Consider the following 20,004-nt stretch of genomic DNA (forward strand, 5'->3'; position numbering starts at 1 on the left):
TGTGACCTTCCAAACCACTCACTTCTGCTTATTCGTACGATCTGAAGACCTTGCAATGTCCCTCTAGTGGTCTTGACATCCTGAGTAATAAACGCAGGGTATCTTGCAAAACTAAAATCCATCTCACTAAGCTGGGAGAGCTTGTTTGGCAGGAGACCTATTAGTGTGATCGGGAGGACTTTAAAATTAAAAATCAGGGAAATGGGGAGATGTGAGTCAAACGTGTAAAACAGGGACATTGAAATGGAAAGAATACATAACCCTGTGACTTCAGATGGACTTCCCAGAGAGTCTGGGATGACAAAGAAATCTATCCTTTTAATGAAAAGTCATAAAGCTGAGCACCATCCCGTCTCCGGCTCCCTCCCTCCTGTCCTGTTTCCTATAAACACTCTCTTTTTCCAGAATCTGTTTTGTTTTCCAGTGAAGAAGGACTTAGGGAAACTGATACTTAGCTGCTTTTCCCTTGTTAAACCGATCACACCTATTTTCCCCCTTAAATTTTTGAGATTCTTCTGCTAGGGGAAGTTGAAGAGCTGCCCAGACATTGGAGAGGAAGGCAGTTGCCAGAATAATGTGTAACCAGTTGCAGGAAGGGTGGGCCCCTTAAGTGGCCACAGTTGTGGTGACCCATCCTGCACCGGCCACAGAGGAGAACTGAAGAAGCCAAGGTCAGTCATGTCCTCTGGTACCAGGGTCACTGCTGGGTAAAGCAGGTACAAGCCATGTTGTGTGCCCCTCCCCTCCTCCCAAGCTTCGTGCAAGACCTCAACACACAAAGAAATACATGACAGCGGAAGAGAGGAAATTAGCCTAATCACAAGAAAATAGAAAGAAAGACTAAACCAGGAGAATATCCCTGCCAACTGAGAGATCATTTTCTAATAGTATGAGCGGCAGTTACCTAAAACAAAGCTAGCACAGCAGTGCCATCTCATGGACACTGCCAACCTCCAGGCCCTTTCTCCCCTGCAAGCGATCCCTCAGCCTTCAGGAGCCCCTTACCATGCATTTGTCCCAAGGCTCTGGTGATGTCCTGAATGGAGATCCTCAGTCGCTGCAGGGCTTGGAGCAGGGAGTCTGGGCTGGGCAGCAAGACGGCATTCACTGCCTGAACAAGGGCCTGGGGATGACATTCGGTGTCACAATGCATTAGCTTTCACTGAAGGCCCATTGAGATGCAGTGAGCCTCAGAGATGGGGAATCCAGGAAGGGCAGCCCTCAGCCTGCCGGACTGTGTGACAGGGCTCCCCAGGGAGTGCCCCTAAACTACATTTGCCATGAGGTCCTTCTCAAAGGAGAATCTTCCTGGTCACCTCCCAGATGGACCTGGTTAGGTCTTTCTGGATCTTTCCACTGGCTGATACTTCTTGTGCCTCTCAGGGGCCTCACTCTGTCATTTTCCTCCTTTCTGCTTCTTGAGTTATTACACATGAGGCTTCTTTCTACTCCTGCGTCTTGACTCAGGACGGCCTCACCCCTGAGCTCTGTCTTACAGATAGTCAGAATCTGTGGGGCCCTCAGCTCAGACCCCCCATTCATTAGCAGTCTCGACCTTATCTGAGCTATATTTGGAAGACCAGTATTTTATTCTGTATCTTTCTATGGAATAAACACACGGATGAGAAGTAAAGTGACCACATAGTTTCACTTCTCAGAGTGCAAGAGGGAGCTCTAATAATTGTAGCCCAATCTGGTCACCCTACAGTAGATAACAGTAGGCACCCAAAATATGCTTACCAGGGAAGGTGGTGAGGAAGGACAGAAATCTAACTTCAATATCTTCAGGCAGGGCATGGATTCTCTGGCAGACACCTGACCTTTCTGGGACCTGCCTGACCCCTAAAGGAATTCAAGTTTACAACCCCCAGGGCTAGGTAATCTCAAGGATGGTTCACTTTAACTCAGAGCCCTTGTATGGTAGTTCCAGGCATCTGCATATCTCTCTCTCTGTCTCTTGTCTCTCTGTCTCTCTCTCTCTGCTTAATTCCTTTACATTACTCAGGTATTAACTTTCAGACCTGTCATTTCCCTTGGAAAGCTTTGCCCGACCCTTCAAGTCTGAATTAGGTTTTAGACGTCTTTTCATGAAACACGGCACTTTTTTTCATGTTACTCCCTATATCGATGCACCCTCCTCCACTGGATCCTGAGCCTTGTGTGGAAGCCAGAGCAATGTCTGTCTTATTCCCCCAGATCTCCCATCGCCTAGAACAATGCTTGTTTTTTGATGGGCAAACGGTCAACTGCGTGTTTTCAGTAGTTGAGGAAAGGTAGATACCTCTGTGGGCCAGAACTTAAATCTCTTTGCTCAACTAACCAAGTAAGATGAGGCCTATATTGATGAATTCACTGCAGGGAAAGGGCCTGGGTGGGAAGCAAAGCTCAGACTGACTTTTCATTTAGAAAAAAAAAAGTCTGTGAGTGGGAAGATACCTTAATCCCGGGTACAGCTGCTTTCTCCACCAAAACAGTCACCAGTATAAAACCACGGAGGCTTTCTCCCCCAGGGAATAAGAAAATGGGGTCCAAGTTCCTTGGGAGGGAGATGACCATGTGGTTAGAAAGGTCTGGACACAGTGAGTACGCAGGGCCCAGTGGTGGCCTCGAGTCCGGGGGAACTGTTAGTCCAAGGTGGAAGCAGAGGTTGACGTTCTCCTCTCCACAGGGCAGCCCGAGGATGGGCATGTTCCCTCCAACAACATTCAGGTAGGAAAGAGACAGATCTGCTCGAGCCCAAGTTCACCTGAGGACTCCCAAAGTCTAGCATGGCCCAGATGGTCCTAGATCATCGCCGCCCCCCCCCCACCCCCGTCTCCGCTCCTGCTGTGGAACTGCTAAAGCATGAGCGGACAAGTAGGGCTGATTCTTTACAGGGCCAGTCCGGGGCCCATCACACCCTTCCTGTTAGGAACACAGTGTCTTAATGCTGCAGTGACCACAGGCAACAGCTAATTCCATGCTCCTTTTTGCCCAAAGAAGCAAAATCGCTTCCCCATTTGCACCCAGCTGGTTAGTCACTGGACCTGGTCCAGAACAGTTTCATACCTCAGGCTGGTGCTCTGTCTAATTAGTCAATTTTCCCCCCAAATTCTGTATTATAATAGTGACAGGTGAAGACTGTTATAGAGGGATCATTCTTAAATGACCTGTTATCACACGGATTCAAATAGCCCAGAGGTGGATCCCGTCTACAAAACATAAAACCTCATTCCATAAATCACTTCTGCCTCTAAGACATGAGAAGACGTGAAAAACAAACACAAAAGATAACTCAGTCAGGGACCCCCGTAGTTTCAGCAGAGTCACATTAGTGTGGGAAATGGGGTCTTCATGCTTCATCTCTCCATCTTCTGAGCTACAGCTTTTATACTGAGCCCCTTTATTGAGCTGAGGTTTGGTGACCGGAGAAGCAGTGTCAACTTAGAGGTTAACGGTGCTCCCTGGGGAAACAGGAGCCTAAGAACATCTGCACCAGACTTGCCCCACGAGCTCTAGTCTATGTAATATTTCAAAGGGATTCTGTAGCTGTAGCAACCACAGCCTGCAAATTGGCCTTTCAGAGAAGTTATAGTGAGACCAGAGATCTTTCTCAGATCATTAGACTTCAAAAAATCACAGAGAATTGGAGAACTGGTGAAGTTTTGGTGTTTTGGGGAGTTTTGGTTTGTTTTTTTGCTCTTCTTACATTGCATTTTGCTTGTTTTATTATGTACAAATAGGAAAATGTAGTAAAGAAAATTAATCCCTTAATCTCTACAAAGCAGAGACAACTACTGTTAACTTTTGGGCTGTTGATTTGGGGCACATTTCCTTCTACTATTTTTTCATGCATTTTTATATGTTTTATGTACTATACATACAATGTGGTATGCTTTCTCTTTTTTTTGCTTGTTGGTTTTATTGTAAGCTTTTACAGTTAGCAAGGATCCTAAAGTGAATGAAGGATTTCTGAGAACTTACCTGATTTCCAGGGGTCTAGTCCAATTTCAGTTATTGACAAAAGGAAAGAAAAAGAAAAGAACAAATCAGTTTGCAAACCTGATATGCCTTCTAGGGTCACGTGGACACAGGCATGCACACTTGTGTGCAAATGCACGTGCAGACACACACACATCGTGCACAGTTTGGATGTCACGGGTTGTGACTAGACCGTGGGCCTGAGGGGAGCAGAATAGACCACCCCAAATATGCCACTTAGGTGTATTGATTATTTTGAATTAAAGGTACTTGAGAAACAGCAGGTGCCAAAAGGACACTCGGACCTCTTTGTGCCCCTGAAAGTAGGAAATAAATCTCCCACGTGAAGGCGCCCTTCCTGTACCAGGAAGTAGAGAGACAGTCTTATCACCAGAGACAGGAATTCAGGGCTGAGAAGCCTGTATAAACAAACCTTGTTACTTCTTCCCTAGTTAGCTAACCCAAGCCCAAAAGCCTGTGTCTTGTCAATTCTTCATAAATGCATTGCTTCCTCATCTAGAAGATATACAAGCTTCCGGCTTTAGTCGCATCTTCGAGTCTCATATTTTTGTGGGGCTCTAATACGTATAAAATTAAATTTGTTTTTCTCCTGTTCACCTATCTGATGTCAATTTGATTATTAGACCAGCTAAGCAGCCTAAATGAGAAGAAGGGCAAGGTTTTCCTCCCCTACAGTCCTCGGAGTGACAAAGAGGGAGATAGATCTCAACTTACATATCAGCCCCAGAGCATTTAGCCTGTGGCCATCCTGACCATTGATCGTGATCCTTTTACATACTTGTAATTCGCTGCCCCCCAATGTTTTCAGAGTGGGTTGAGAGGAAACTCCTGGGAACTGTGATTTTTGAACTTGTGTTCAAGTTCACCCCTTCTTTGGCACCATAAATCAGGTAATAAATATGAACATCTCTAATCACAACATAGCTGACAAAGCCTGGATTTTTCCTGCAGAGAGAAGGAAAAGTCAAGACTCTCCCTTACTCGGTTTTAATCTGTGCAAATCCCAAGCACCCTCTCCCGCTCTTACCTTCCCGGGTTCCTAGTAGCCCAGTTGGCCAGAACCAAGTCCGAGTGAAGCAGGATAGGAGGGAGCCCCAAGTCCCTGGAGACCTCGACCAAGGGAAGGGCAAGGGTTCTCGGCAGAACCTTGCAGATATAAATCCAGACAATTAGCACGTTCTAGAAAGAATGCAGCAGAGGAAGCAATCTGTCTTTTATTCTGGCAATCTTGTGGTAGAGCAACGAGCCGGGGATAAAGCTGGAATTATATGAGGGATCCGTATGCACACACCTCACTCTCATGTTTATTCTGTTAACAACCTGGTGGATATATTGTTTATGAGTATGGTCTGAAATATATACGAAAATTACAAAACTGGAACACACACACTTACACATATAGTATAAAATAATCTCTGACTATTGTGCAGAGAAGAGCCTGAGCAAATGTTTAAGCATAAATGGGGGCTGAGTTGATGAGCAGTGGGAAAAAATCTCTCTCTCTACGTATATATATATATCTCCAGATAAATAGATACATAGAGATATGTAGCTATCTAGATATATGTGTGTTTTTGTGTATAGTCTTAGTTTTAGGAGCATATGCGTATGTGTTTGTATACACACGCGTGCGTGTGTGTGTGTGTATGTGTGTGTGTGTGTGTCCTCTCCTCAGGGAGAGGGATGGGAAGGATAGAACGCTTCATCAAACCCAATAACAACTTCAAGTAAGTCACCTCAAGACAGTCCCCATTCAACCCCTGAGTTATCCTAGGACACTCTAAAGAACCCTATATGCCCCCAAATCCAGAAAAACTACCCCGACCCATGGGGGTGCCAGTGGGAGACTCCAACCACGAACAAGGCTAAATTAGTCCAGATCCAAAAGAACATTCTTATGCTTCCTGTCTCCCACTTCCATTTTCCTTCCCCTTAATCTACTCAGAGAAGTCCAGCTTCTGCCTTTGTTTTCCCTTAGATTTTTAGAGAGAGTTGGGACAGAACTGTTTCTCAGGTAGAAAACAATAAAGAGCTTTAAAGAGTTTTCAGATTCAAACCTAAGGCCAACTTCCCTTGGGGGGCAGTGGATGAGGAGGGCAGCGCAGAAGTGAGGTGTCTCCATAGTGAAGAAGTTAAAGGAGGAGACACAAAGAAGGTAAGAGATGGCCCGAGGTGGGGGTGGGGTGTGACAGGGGGCTCCCACCCCTTCCCCTGATTGAGGATTGTGGTTTGGAGAACAGAAGGAGGAGGGAAGCCCATTGGGATGTCCTGTCACATGTGCCTAGATCTCAGACTTTCCAACATCTGACACATGACTCTTCTTAAAGAGTCTGAAGCAGCTCTATGCTTTCCTCTTCTCTCCTTTCTTACTTTCCTTTCTTTTTCTCACTGGGAGTCTCCTGTATTTACTTGAGAGAGAAAAGGCAGAATCAACCAAGCAAACAAAATAAGCACAGGCTGCTGACTCAAGCAGGAAGTACTAGAACAAGGGTAACACCCTAATTTCTGGAGAATGTCCATTTATAAGAAAATAAAACGAATAGGAATTTATACTGCAGTTAGTGAAACAAAGATTTCAAGTTTCAGATTGAAACTAAAAAGTTATGAAAAGATTCAGAAGAGACTTACATGAAGTATTAAGAGACACAGACCAATATTTGGTAGATAGCAAGCAACATTAAAGAAAGTAAGATTAGTGTTATAAATGGCAATGTGTGCTTTTCCCCTCTGGGGAAAGAAGGTTACGTTAGTGAAATCAGAAGGTCTGAGTTGTGGTCCTGGATTTTCCACGAACTTGCTGTCTGACCTTGGGCAAGGAATTTAACTCCTGTAGTCCTCAGCCATCTGTAAAATGGGCACAGCATTGCTGTACTTACCTTATGGGATTGTGAACATTGACTGTGATTACGGATGTGTATAAGAGCACAAACTGCTGTAAAATGGAAATCATTAAGTTTTCTAGGACACCTCAGAACTTGCCTTCAAATGCAGCTCTTCACAATTCTTGGAAGAGGGTGGGTGCCAGAAAAAACAAAATTCAAAAACTAATGAGAGGGCTACCAGTTCTAAGGAAAATTAACCTCCTGGCCAGGGGAAAAAGGTGTTTTCATTTAAATGGGCCCTTTGCCCTTCCTTCACCTCATACCCAAAGGAAAGAACAAGAAAGGACCCACTTTCCAGGCAAACAGTGTAGACAGCGTCCTCCAGGTGCAGAAGTCCTGCCAGATGACAAGACAGGTGTCCCTTTGTCCCTACCTCTTTGGGCTGTGCCTCTCCATCCTGCCAGACATATCCCATGGTAATAAAGGTTAGGACCAGGTGTGCCAGCCGCTGTTCCCGGTAACCCGTGAGGAACTGACAGTTCAAGAGGGGCATCTGTTCAAGAGAATTTCCAGAGATTACCTGCGGCAGGGGTGTGAAGGGTGTAGGGGTTCTGTGGCTTAAAGGGGTTATATTTCAGTGACGGGGACCCACACACCCCCCTTTCTGCCCTGATCTTAGGACACTGTGGTGGAGGAGGTATCCCAGATGATATTGTTCACGAAGTACCTACACCAAATTGGCCCCGTGGTTGTGCCGGACACTGGTCACCATCACTGACCGCTTGGTTAGAGTGTTCTAGAATAACTCAGTCCCGAGACTGACATCATTTATTAAACGGGAGTCTCCCGGGGCAACTTTTACAATCCTGCCTTGTCAAAGCACCTCTGCATAACGGGTACAATTTAACCCTAATAACAGCCCTGCTGCTGTGGGCGTTACTGTCTCTGTTTACTCTGTTTAATTCGTAGGTAAACGAGTACACCGGATGCCAGTGGAGTTAGGAATCCGATCAAATCCCTTACCAAGAGGTTGTTCGGTTCTCGTCCGAACACTCTCCGTGACCCTGTGACCTCTCCACGCCCACTCCCTCCCTGTCAAGATGCGTCATAGACAGGTGTAAAGTTGATGTCGTTGAAAGCAACACCCTGTACACAAGTTAGTTATTACTGACAGCCTTGTCTAAGCAAATATTACCAGTTTCTCAGTTTTGCCCCCGCCAGCCCTGCCTGTCTTGGTTGCTGTCAACTGCCTCTGAGCTCCAGCTTCCCTGTACCTCCCCCTCGGCTTTCCTCCGTCCCCTATCCCTTCCCCAGCTCTAGACACAGTCTGATCTAGTTCTTCCCAGGTGCCCCTCTCCAGGGTCCGAAGCGCCAGAAGGGGCGGCGGTGGATGTGTGTATCTCTTCAAGCTCCGGGCTCTTAAACGATGAGTGACAAGTGGGCTGGGACCGCGGTTCCCCACGCCCAGCGCCTGGCATCCGGAGCGGCAGCCTCCCCGATGGGAATCCTTCCTCCGCTGGCCCCTAGGGGGCAACCTTTCTGAGTCTGTCCTCACTGTGCCAGACTGCTTATTTCGCCCTTAAAATTGGCTCTGAGATAGAATCGCGAAGGTTCTGTGCCTTAGGGTGTGTGTGTGTGTCTATTGGAGGGATTGCTGAGACGTTGCATTTTAACAGGAACTAGCCTGAGAATTATAACCACAGTTACAATATATTCAGTTATTTCTTCAGTACTTATTCTAAGGCAATTACTAAAGTGTCCAAGGCATGGTGCGAAAAGCGTCCCAGGCAGGTTGGTACTCCATCTTCCCCCAAACCCACAGGCCAAAACTGAGGGTCAGAGAGGGTAAGATATTTGCCCAGAGCCACAGAGCCAGGAAGGGACTGAGCCAGGGTGCTAGTTCAGTTCTGCTGACCACAGCCCTGCCCTCTGAAGTCAGCACTGCCCGAAAAAAATATGAGAGCCGTACTTGTCATTTTACATTTTCTATCAGCCACATTTTAAAAATAGCAAAACACAAAAAACAAAAAAGCCCCGGGTGGAATTAGTTTTAATAACATTTTATCCAGGCCAATGTATGCAAAATGTTTACACATAATCAATATTAAAAATATCGAGATTTTTGCCCTCTCTTTTTATAGTAAGTCTTCAAAATCCAGTGACTATCTTACATGCCAACTTGTCCTGGCCACATTTCAGGTGCTCAGTAGCCATGAGTGGCTACTGGCTACCGACACTGCAGCCTCAAGGTAAAGGAGTAAGGTCCCAAGATGTTCCGGGGTCACCTTCTATTTTTCCCTGTTCTGGATTTATAATCAGCTCTTTCTCCGAGAAGCCCCAGTTCCATTTATTGGAAAAGAGTTCCAATAAATGGACACTGGGTTTGCTCTTTGCTACTGGAATGCCACTGTTTCTAGATCCTCACAGTGGGCAAAGCTAGGAAATGTGTGTGTGTGTCCTGTGTGTGTGTATACACATATTATGTACACATACATATAATGTTTGTTTATCCATCTATATATCCACAAAATGTGTGTGTGTGTGTGTATGTATATATATAGAGAGAGACGTTTTAGCATCATATGTATATATGATGCTAAAATGCTAAACATGTCAGACGTCTCCAACTCTAATCTGGTGTCACAGGTTGATCTTATCTTTCCCCCCTTGCTAACTCATAACTTTCATCTCTGATGGTGAAATATTATCCACCATTCATTTACTTATTTATTCATCCTAACATTGGGTTGGCCAAAAAGTTCGTTTGGTTTTAAGTACAAATAAAAGACATTTTTCATTTTCACGAAGAACTTTATTGACCAACATATTCACTAACCGAACGAACGTTTTGGCCAACCATATATATATAAATGTCACATGAATGGAATCATACAATATGTATAGCCTTTTGGTTCTGACATGTTTCATTTAGCAAAATGTATTTAAGGTTCATCCATATGGTTGAATAAATCAATAGCTTATTCATTTTTGTCACTGTATAGCGTTCTAATGTATGAATACAGGAGTCTTCGTTCAGACTGCTGTAACAAAGTACCATAGACTAGATGGCTTATAAACAATGGAAATTTGATTCTTACAGTTTTGGAAGCTGAAAGTCCAAGACGAGGGTGGCAGCATGATTGGGTTCTGGTGAGAACCATTCTGCTGTCTTCTTGCTTCATCCTCACGTGACAGCAAAAGAGGGCCAGAGAGCCCTGGGGTCACTTTTATAAGGGCATTCATCCCATTTATGAATATCCCATTCTACTTTCATGACCTAATTACCTTCTGTGTTGGTCAATTTGATGTGTCAACTTGACTGGGCTAAGGGATGCCCAGATACATTATTTTTGGGTGTGTCTTTGAGGATGTTTCTGGAAGACATTCTGGAAGAGATTGGGAGACTGAGTAAAGCACATCACCCTCACCAATTCGGGTGGCATCATCCAACCTGTTTAGGGCCTGAATAGAACAAAAAAGTGGAAAAAGGGTGAATTTGCTCTCTGGTTGAGCTGGGACAGCCATCTTCCCCCAACATTAGCACCCCTAGTCCTTGGATCTTCAGACTCGGACTGGCAATTGCACCACTGGCTCCTCTGGTTTTTGGCTTTCCTGGGCCTCCAACTTGCAGGTAGAAGGAAGATTGTGGGACTTCTCAGACTCCATAATCATAATCATGTGAGTCAATCACTCCTAATAAATCTCTTTCTATATATCTCTGTATCTCCCATTGGTTCTGTTTCTTGGGAGAACCCTGACTAATACACCTCCCAAAGGCCCCACTCCTAACAACATCATGCTGGGGATTAGGATTTCAACATATGAATTTGGGGACCACACAAACATTCAGGCCATTGTACTCAGTTTAACCATTCCCCTGTTGAGGGACATCTTGGTGGTTTCCGGTTTACGGGATCCTTTACACACAAGCTTTTCCACGAACATAAATTTTCAGTTTGGGTAAATACTCAGGAATGTGATTGCTGGGTCATATGGTAAGTCGATGTTTGCCTTTAAAAGATTCTGCCAGACTATTTTGCATTCCCATCAGCAAAGTGAAGTAGAGTCTCTTTTGTTATATAGCCTCACCAGTGTTTGATGTTGCCAGAGTTTTAAAAAAATGTTAGCTGTTCAAATAGGTTTTAAATTGCCTTTTAGTACTTATTAACATAGATACATAGTCCTATGTTTCTCTGTAAGTCACCTAGTTTCATTTTTCTTCCTTCCTGATTAAGACTTGCAAAACTTTCCTCTTATTCTAGAAACTCTGAAGTTTCACCAGGATATCTATGGGTGGTCTCCCGCCCCCATTGTCTTTCTGATAGAAATACTCCAATCTTTCATAAGATCTGAAAAATTTTGTTTTTATGTGTTTAAAGCTTTGCTTTTTCTTCACCCACACTAGTCTGCTTGTGGGGTTTCTATTTTGTGGAATTTAGATCATCCATTTCTCTTTTTCATATACTTTTCTTTTTCTGATGTTGGCATTTAATTTTTGCTTCCTGCTTTATAAAACCGTTTCAAGAAGTCCCTAAATCACCATTATTTTTCTACAATCAATGTTTCCCTCATTTATTCGGGTTGATATTGAGCTTCTTGTTTATTTCTTTGCTTTCCAATAGTTCCTTTTACAGAGCAACTTTATTTATTTTTATGAAGTACATATACTGAAGACATTAATTCAATTTTTAAAAGCACTGATCTCATCTTTTGGCTTCTGTCGGAGACCAAATGTCCTGTCTCTCCCTCGTCCTTCTTGACTTGCTTATTCTCTTCATATCATTTGGTCATTTGGGGTTATCCATTCGTGTTCAGGAATGGAGGCCAGGGTTATCAGAATTAGTAACTAATAGAGCTTCCCTTATCATGTTTCCAGAATACTTGTGAGCTTCCTGTGAGCCCATCAGTTGTCTGTAGTGTTTTGTCCCAGAAGGCTGGAGAAGGGGGACCCTTCCTGGAAGAAGATGGTTGAGTCTAAGCCAGTTAACAAGTTTTTGTCTGCCTTGTTTTGTTTTTTACCAACATACGGATAGGGGCCTTGGGGGCTTTCTTAAGAGTAAGGTGGTTGGCCTGGAGGTACTGTGAGATTAGAAGTGTAAATTCACTTTCTGTCTTGTCTGTGCCAAGTAAAGGTCTCAAGAGGACAAATGTCTTAGTCTGTAGCTCTATGTGTGGTCCTGGAAGCCATAGTATTTGCTTCTCATGACAGTTTTCCAATTGATTCAGTCTCCATCTGTGGTGGTGAAGTCTAAAGAGTGGTTTTATCCAGTTAGTTGTTTTAGAACTAATTAGAAGCATAGACACTGGCCACGGATGTTATATTAGTTTCCTAGGGCTGCCCCAAAGAAGGAACACAACAGAAATTTATGCTCTCACAATTCTGGGAGATGAAAGTCTGAAATTAAGGTGTTTGTGAGGTTTGTTCCTTCTGGAAGCTCTTGGGGGGAGAATCTGTTCCCTGTTTCAGTCCAAGTTTCAGGTGGTTGCCAGCAACTCTTGGGATACTTTAAGGGACCGTAGATGCATCACTCCAGTCTCTGCCTCTGTCTTCACATGATGTTCTAACCTGTGTATCTGTGTCTCTGTGTCCAAATTCCCTTCTTGCTCTAAGCATGCCAGGCCTAGCGAACTTAGAGTGCACCCCAATACAACACACACGACCTTATTTAACTTGATGACATCTGTAGAGACCCTATTTCCAAATGAGGTCATCTTCACAGGTTCCAAGACACAATTTCTGGAGAGAAACTATTCAACACAGGAGAAGTATCAGGGGGATTAATTCCACTGCTGTACTGAGCTGTATCCCCCATGCCCATGTTTACAGTGACCAGAAATTAGCTGGACACTCCCGGCCTTTCCTCGTTGACACTTAACATATGAGAAGCACCAATTCAACAAGTTCTTCACTTCGTGTATGGAGGTTGAGTTACATAAAGCCCGAGGAAAGCCTTGTACAGAGGACTGTGAAGTTCACATACTGAACTTGAATCTACCTTCCTGCAAACTGCCCCTTGCCTCTGTGCCCTCTTACTCTGAGATGGGAGAGGGAGCCTCAGGTGTCTTCCTTTTGCTTTGGTTGAATGCTTGGCATGGGTACAATAGACTCATTTCTGGATCTGATATAGTTTGATTAATATGGTACAAAAGTCCTTAAGGGTTTTATTCCATCATTTCTCTTGTTTTCCCTCACTCAGATATCTCCTTTTTTCTTCTTTTTGTATTTCTTTGGTCATATTAATGAGACTTTAGGCAGCAGGAAAATAAATTCTTAGGCTTAGTTTCCCATCTTCATAGACACTGAAGACAGTGTCTTACATCTCTTGCAGGGTTTTAAACCTTGTGCTTGCACTTAGCAGACATTCCATAAGTATTTTTAAATGAATTTGTAATTATAGACATGAAATATGCCTAAGTCAGTGAAGGAGAATTTTGGAGGGGAAAACCTCTTATATGTCTAAAATCACATGGCACGCCAATTGGTGAGATTAAAACAGATGGAGAAGAGACGAGAGGGATATATGTTTATATGTAAATATATATATCAAACACGGTTGTGTGGCAGGAAATACAAAAGCACTATTGCAAAAGTCATTTAGTTTTCACAACAATTCTAGGGGCCGCGAATTTCTCCCGTTTTATAAATATGGAAACAGAATAAGTAACTCGTTAAGTCAAAGTTTATAGCGACTAAGTGATAAAACCAAGAGTCCAACTCAGGTCCTCCTGAGTCAAATCTATGTTCTTCCTATAACACCTTCTTCTTATTCCTGTGGGGTCATGTCAGTTCTCCCAGGATCAAGGAGTTTCACCGTTCCTTACATATTTTGGGGAAACATTGCTCATCTTGTCTCATATGTGGCATTTACAGACTTATCAATGATTTCTGAAGAATCCGCCAACCCTGACTTTATAACTGGGAAAGTGTCTTGACTCAACTATTCTGTGAAATGCCGACAGTAAATCAGTGTGGCTTCACTCATGGGGAGGGGAGCCCTGACCACGTGGCTTGGCGTGAGGGCACTGAGAATTTTCATGCCTGTCCTCCCCCAGCTAGGTCTTATTCATCGGTTTCCTGACACCTCTCCACCAGACTGTCTTCCTTTTTTAAACACATGCTTGTTGAGTGCTCAGTAGGTTCCAGGAACTGTTCTGTGCAGGCTCTGGAAATTTTAGGGAAACACACTTGTCGCACCAGAAGCAAGTGTCACTCTGCTCATCAGGAAGGGTGACATAGTTTTAGTTTTGTGGATTAAACTCAACAGCAGTGATTGGTCAGCTGACCCACCTCCACAATGCTGAGAAAGGAAAATGGCGTGAGGATGAAAATAGGGTAGTGAGAAGGGGTTAAGGAGAAGAATACAAAACGTTTTACCTCGTTCACTTGAGCTCGAAGCTGGTGACTCCCAATCAAGTGAGGAAGTCGGTTGGCAATTTCCATCCAAGGTCTATAGTGATCAGGGAGTTCTTTCTGCATTCAAAAAATAAAAATGTCTCAGTATTTTAGGCCTCTCTGGGAAGCAGCTTCGTGTAGTAGCTGTTTTCAGATTTCAGTCTTAAGGCAGAATTCAGGTCAATTCCAATCAACAGATATTGAGAATTCACTATCTGCTGTACCCTATGCTAGGCACTGCAGATACACAGGTGACTAAAATACAGTCCTTGTAGTGAAGGAGCATGTGGTCTAGTAAGGGATAAATATAATGTAATCAGACATACCCAGTGCAGTATAATACGTTCAATTAAGGATATGTGTAAGCTTAGCAACCAGCTGAAGAGGAAGTGGTTAATTCCGTCAACTGTGCTAGGGAATTAAAGGGAAATGTTCATAAAAATATGATAGTTGGGGCCAGTCGTAGGGTCTGAAAGTGACTTTTCTAGTTGGAACTTTTAAGATGGGAAGGCAGTGAAACAGAGGAGATAGTGGATAAATAGAGATAACTGTGCTTCTTGGGATTACAGATGATTCAGTGTCCCTAGAATATAAAGTTCAAGAGAAAGGGTGATGGAAGATTTGACCAGAAAACCAGATCAAATATGCTTTTTATTGACTACATAAGAACTTTATTTTTATGTATGTTGGTGACATGGTTCAATCTGAATTTTAAGAAGATAACTTTGCTTTGGGATTTTAAGATATAAAGTCAGATTAGGAAGCCTTTGAAATATTGTCTAAAAATTAAGCTTAGGCAATGGCAGTGAATTTGGAAAGGAGAAGGTATGTATCCAAAAATATTTGGAAAATAAAATTGAAATAATTAAATTTAGAGGCAGGGATGGGGCTAAAGGCAAGATGATCCCTAGCACAATAACACAGTTTATTTGCCCACTCTGGGTCCTTGGTTTAGCCAAGAAGAACACAGGTTGGATTTCAGCAACCCTGACTCTATCCCAAGAAATGGCAAACTGCAGCAAACTACACTCATTGTTGTAAATAAGCTTGTATTAGGACACAGCCAAGTTCATTTGTTTCCACATTGTCTACAGTGGCTGTCACCTTACAATGGCAGAGTTGCATAGTGGCAACAGAGACAATATGGTCTGCAAAGCTTAAAATATTTACTATTTGACCCTTTACAGAAAAAGTTTGCCAACTCATGACCTGTCCCCACCCTTTTACAGAGTACAGTCTGCAAGACTGAAATGTTGTGTCTCTGGGTTAAGAAGGAGAAGCGGTGAGGATGATTTCCATGTTTCTGAATCAGATGACTGAATGAATTGGTGAGAAGACAAATTGAAACAGAAATGCAGGTGCAAGTCAAAGAGAGGACATACAATAGTGAATTTGTTTTTAGATATGTCCAACCTAAAATATCTGTGGAATGTCAAGATATGGCTATATACAGGGCAGTTGGATATACAATTGGAAGCTCAGGAGAGAATTAATATTAGAAATATACAATCGGGAGGCATCACAGTAGTGCAAATTCCGCATTGTGGTATAAAAACCACAAGTGGGGACAAGATCATTTGGGAGAAGTTTCCAAGTGAAAGGAGAAGGCTTAGATCAGCACACTGGGGGGATACTTACAAGGCAGGCAGAGGAACTGAATCGAGCACAAAAAGACAGGTATAGAGGCTAAATGAGCCAGAAGAGAATCACCCTATAGAAGTCAAGACATTAGAGGATTTCTCGGAAGTAGGGATTCATCAGATGGCCAAATGCATCATTTAAGTAAGGTTACCCCTTTGGAAGGCAAAACTAAATAGTCACTAATATATCAATATATACACCAGTCTTTCCACGTAGATGGCATAGAAATTCAGGTCAGGGTCATGGAAACAGGGTTCAAATTTTAGTGTGCTGAGGAGGGAAGAAAACAGAGATTGAAACTGTGAATTACTTTTCTGGGAGAGCCATAAGCCGTAACAAGGGGACAGTTTGTGTTTAAGAGCTGTTCCCACTTTCGAATGGGAAACTTGAGCGGTTTACAGCCTGCTAGTGTAAGAGGCGGAGATTGAAGAGAAAGGAGAGAGGAAATAATTAAAAGTAAAGGGTCGTGAGGCAGAGGAGGAGGAGAGGAAGAGCCCAAATTGAGCATCTGGCTGCGAAGAGCTGGAAGGAGAAAGTCTGGAGTTTGAGGGATTCATTTCTTATGACCTCAATTTCTCAGCAAATGGTGAAGATTCAGGTTATATGCCTTGGGGAGAGGGGTGGGTGCTAAATTAATTATCGGAGGGAAGGGAAGAGGAAACTAAACATAAAAAATGCAAATAAAATAATATATTGCAATATATAATATGTATATTATAATACATTATAATGACTTTAAAAACCCAGGGAAGTTTGAAAACTATAAGTTTGGAGTGCCGTAGATCTGTAAGTTACCAGTAAGTCACTTGTTGGAGATCCTCTGTCTCTCAGAATCTAAAATAAAACTGGGTGAATCTAACATCCAATACACAATCTTTGAAAATTATAGACTTTATTTAATCCTCTGCTTCCTATCTTTGCCCCTGAATCAATTTAGGACAAATTGGGCACCCTTTACTAGCTTTCCCAACAAATCAAATTACACCCCAAACATCACAATTTAACATCTTTAATACAGATATTGTGCAGAAGGGGGAGATGTTACCCTCTACTCCTCTTGAGTTCTTGCGTCAGGAGTCAATAAAATTGACACAAAACAGATTAACAGGAGAAAAAGAAAGAAATTTTAGTTTGTGTGTACAGAGGTCTCATAGAAATGGGACCTAAGAAGTGGCCAAAGCAGGCTTTTATACTTTGTAGACAAAGAGCCAATAAATCTGTGAGGAATGGACAAGACAAAGAAACTTAGGCTTCAGGTGCTTATCTAAACAGATTCTGGGCTTGGGGTCGTCAATTAAAGAAGTAACAGGGTTTTATTTACTCAGGCTTCTCCGCTTGAATTCCCTACCTCTGGTGGTAAGGGTGGTGTCCTATCTCCAGATGGGGGGAGGGTACCTTTCATAGGAGAGATTTATTTCCTGCTTTTAGGGAGACAGAGAAGAGGGTCAAATTTCCTCTTAAATTGATTGTTTCTTAAGTTTCACCCTAAATAATCAATATGCATTGAGGCATATTCGCGGGTGACTTGCCCTGGGCCCCAACAATACAGATATTCACAAAGAGGAAATCACACCCTGTTCTCCGCATGCATTCCTCATCCAGTACCTCAGCTTCTGAGAGGCAGAGTCAACTATGCTTCCCTACTCTTCTCCCAGAGAGAACATTTATAAGCATAATGGCATAATTTTCCCTAGCAGAGCTCAGCAGTCGTGCAGAATTGAAGAAAGCTGCTAATTGACCCAAGTTTGGGGATTTACAGAGCAGTGGCCCAGCTGAGAACGCTCGCACACATAAAGGCAGAGAGATTTATGGTAAACTGACCCTGAACTGGCAACTTGTTTTTCCTCTCATCTATATGATGCATATGTTTTATGAACAAAAACTGAATGCAGCTACAGAGACAAAGGAATATAATATTTATAAAAGAAAATCACAGAAGCAGACTCAGAGTATTCAGAAGGGCCTTTTAAAGTGGGTTTGAAGGAAAGCTGTAACTAAATCTGTCCTTCCTTCTTTGATGCCTAGAGAGGGGATCGTATTCTGAGAATTAAATTAGAGCATCCTGGGGAATTCCCTGGCAATCTAGTGGTTAGGACTTGGCACTTTCACTGCGGTGGCCCAGGTTCCATCCCTGTGTGGGGAACTACGATCCTGCAAGCCATGATGAACAGCCAAAAAAAAAAAAAAAAAAAAAAAATTAAAGCATCCTGGATTTCTGCTTCCTGGCTTGCATGGGAATCCTTAAATACTACATTTTGCCTCAATCTAAGCAACACTCTATTCTTGAATATCTCTTTTTCTTTCCCCTTGGATTCCTAGAGGCTTCTTTTCCTTCCTCCTCTTCATCCTCTCCCTTCTTTAAACCGTTCTAGCCTTTGGACTCTGGTATCACCCCACAAATGTAAGGAAACCATGAGCTTTGAGAACCTCTGTGTTCTCCGAGTATGGTTCCCATCCAGCAGCAGCAGCATGATGTGGAAACTTGTTAGACATGCAAATTCTCGGGTTCTACCCCAGACGTACTGAACCTGAAACCAGCTGCCTGTGCTTTAGCAAGCCCTGTAGGTGAAGCTTATGTACCCCCAAAGTTTGAAAACCACTGATGTGGGGACCCCGAAGGAAAGGGAGAAAGGATTTTAAAGCTAGTTCATAATCCATTAAAAATGTATTCACCCTAAGTGTCCATCGACAGATGAATGGATAAAGAAGATGTGGCACATATATACAATGGAATATTACGCAGCCATAAAAGGAAACGAAATTGAGTTATCTGTAGTGAGGTGGATGGACCTAGAGTCTGTCATACAGAGTGAAGTAAGTCAGAAAGAGAAAAACAAATACCATATGCTAACACACATATGTGGAATCTAAAAAAAAATGGTTCTGATGAACCTAGGGGCAGGACAGGAATAAAGACACAGACGTAGAGAATGGACTTGAGGACGGGGAGGGGGAAGGGTAAGCTGGGACAAAGTGAGAGAGTGGCATGGACATATATACACTACTAAATGTAAAACAGATAGCTAGTGGGAAGCAGCCGCGTCGCACAGGGAGATCAGCTCAGTGTTTTGTGACCACCTAGAGCGGTGGGATAGGGAGGGTGGGAGGGAGATGCAAGAGGGAAGAGATATGGGGATATATGTATACATATAGCTGATTCACTTTGTTATACAACAGAAACTAACACAACATTGTAAAGCAATTATACTCCAATAAAGATGTTAAAAAATAAAATGTACTCACCCTTCCAGTGGGATTTTCCTCTAGAGACTGAATAAAATATTGAATTAATATACTTACTTTTTGATTGCCAGATTTTGTTTTAAGTTACAGTATGGGGGGACAGGATCAGCTGATGAGTTTTTCACTAAATAGCACCCCTTTTGGTATTAGTTAATACTTATCTATCACAGCTATTTCAAAACCTATATACAATTTCAATATTCTATTAATGAATATTGGTAATTGCTTACAATTTTTCACTATCATTAACAAGTTTGAAAGAGTCATCCTTATACATGTGCTTTTAGATGTTTTCTCATTATTAGGACAAATTTATAAATGTGGATTTACTGGATTAAAGATTTTGCACATGGAAAGGTTAAGAGCTACTTCTTGGTTTTCTTACAGAAAAGTTACATGAATTTATAATCACATTTATAGTATGTAGTATATAATGGGAGTGCCAGTTTATATATGAATCTAACAATAGAGCATCACCAAACATTTTTATTATTTTTAAAGACATAATATGTATTATCTGCGCTAAAATTCTATAATTATTTCAATCTTTAATAACAATAAAAGAACCATCCAAAAATATACCTTTCTCAGAAATGATTAAAATAATGTAATCAATATTTATGGCAAGACAGTCAAAAAGCACAAAATTTATCAAGTGGAAAGTAAAATTATTCTTATTCTCATCCTCTCATCTAGCAATGATGACCCTTGGAAGTTTGAGTGGTTTTCCAGAAATTTTGTATGCTATCATTTTATTGTTTAAATTTACATTTCTGTGATTATTAGTGAGTTTGAATATCTTGTCATGCTTTGGTCATTGCGTTTTGTGTGCGGGTGTGAAATGCCATTCATACCAGGGTAGTCAAATGAACCAACATTTTCATTTATGCCATTGGGTTTTCGATTATGCTTAGAAAGTTCTTC

At 42.5% G+C, this 20,004-nt stretch overlaps 1 protein-coding gene across 6 annotated transcripts in view; it reads right to left on the reverse strand.

Moving 5' to 3' along the window:
* IDO2 (indoleamine 2,3-dioxygenase 2) overlaps positions 1 to 20,004 on the reverse strand; it is a 46,566-nt gene that overhangs the window by 16,668 nt on the left and 9,894 nt on the right. For 2 of the 6 annotated variants that reach the window (XM_068532062.1, XM_068532066.1), the window contains exons 2-7: positions 14,179 to 14,274; positions 7,237 to 7,356; positions 5,009 to 5,160; positions 3,964 to 3,978; positions 2,437 to 2,536; positions 1,006 to 1,123 (exon numbers count right to left, since the gene is read on the reverse strand). In XM_068532062.1, the coding sequence (XP_068388163.1) occupies positions 1,006 to 1,123; positions 2,437 to 2,536; positions 3,964 to 3,978; positions 5,009 to 5,160; positions 7,237 to 7,356; positions 14,179 to 14,274 (601 nt within the window). The remainder of the gene's footprint in view (positions 1 to 1,005; positions 1,124 to 2,436; positions 2,537 to 3,963; positions 3,979 to 5,008; positions 5,161 to 7,236; positions 7,357 to 14,178; positions 14,275 to 20,004) is intronic. The other 4 variants (XM_068532064.1, XM_068532065.1, XM_068532063.1 and 1 more) reach the window with 4 other exon arrangements.

This window comes from Eschrichtius robustus, chromosome 21, assembly GCF_028021215.1.
Source record: "Eschrichtius robustus isolate mEscRob2 chromosome 21, mEscRob2.pri, whole genome shotgun sequence".
Classification (NCBI taxonomy): domain Eukaryota; kingdom Metazoa; phylum Chordata; class Mammalia; order Artiodactyla; family Eschrichtiidae; genus Eschrichtius; species Eschrichtius robustus.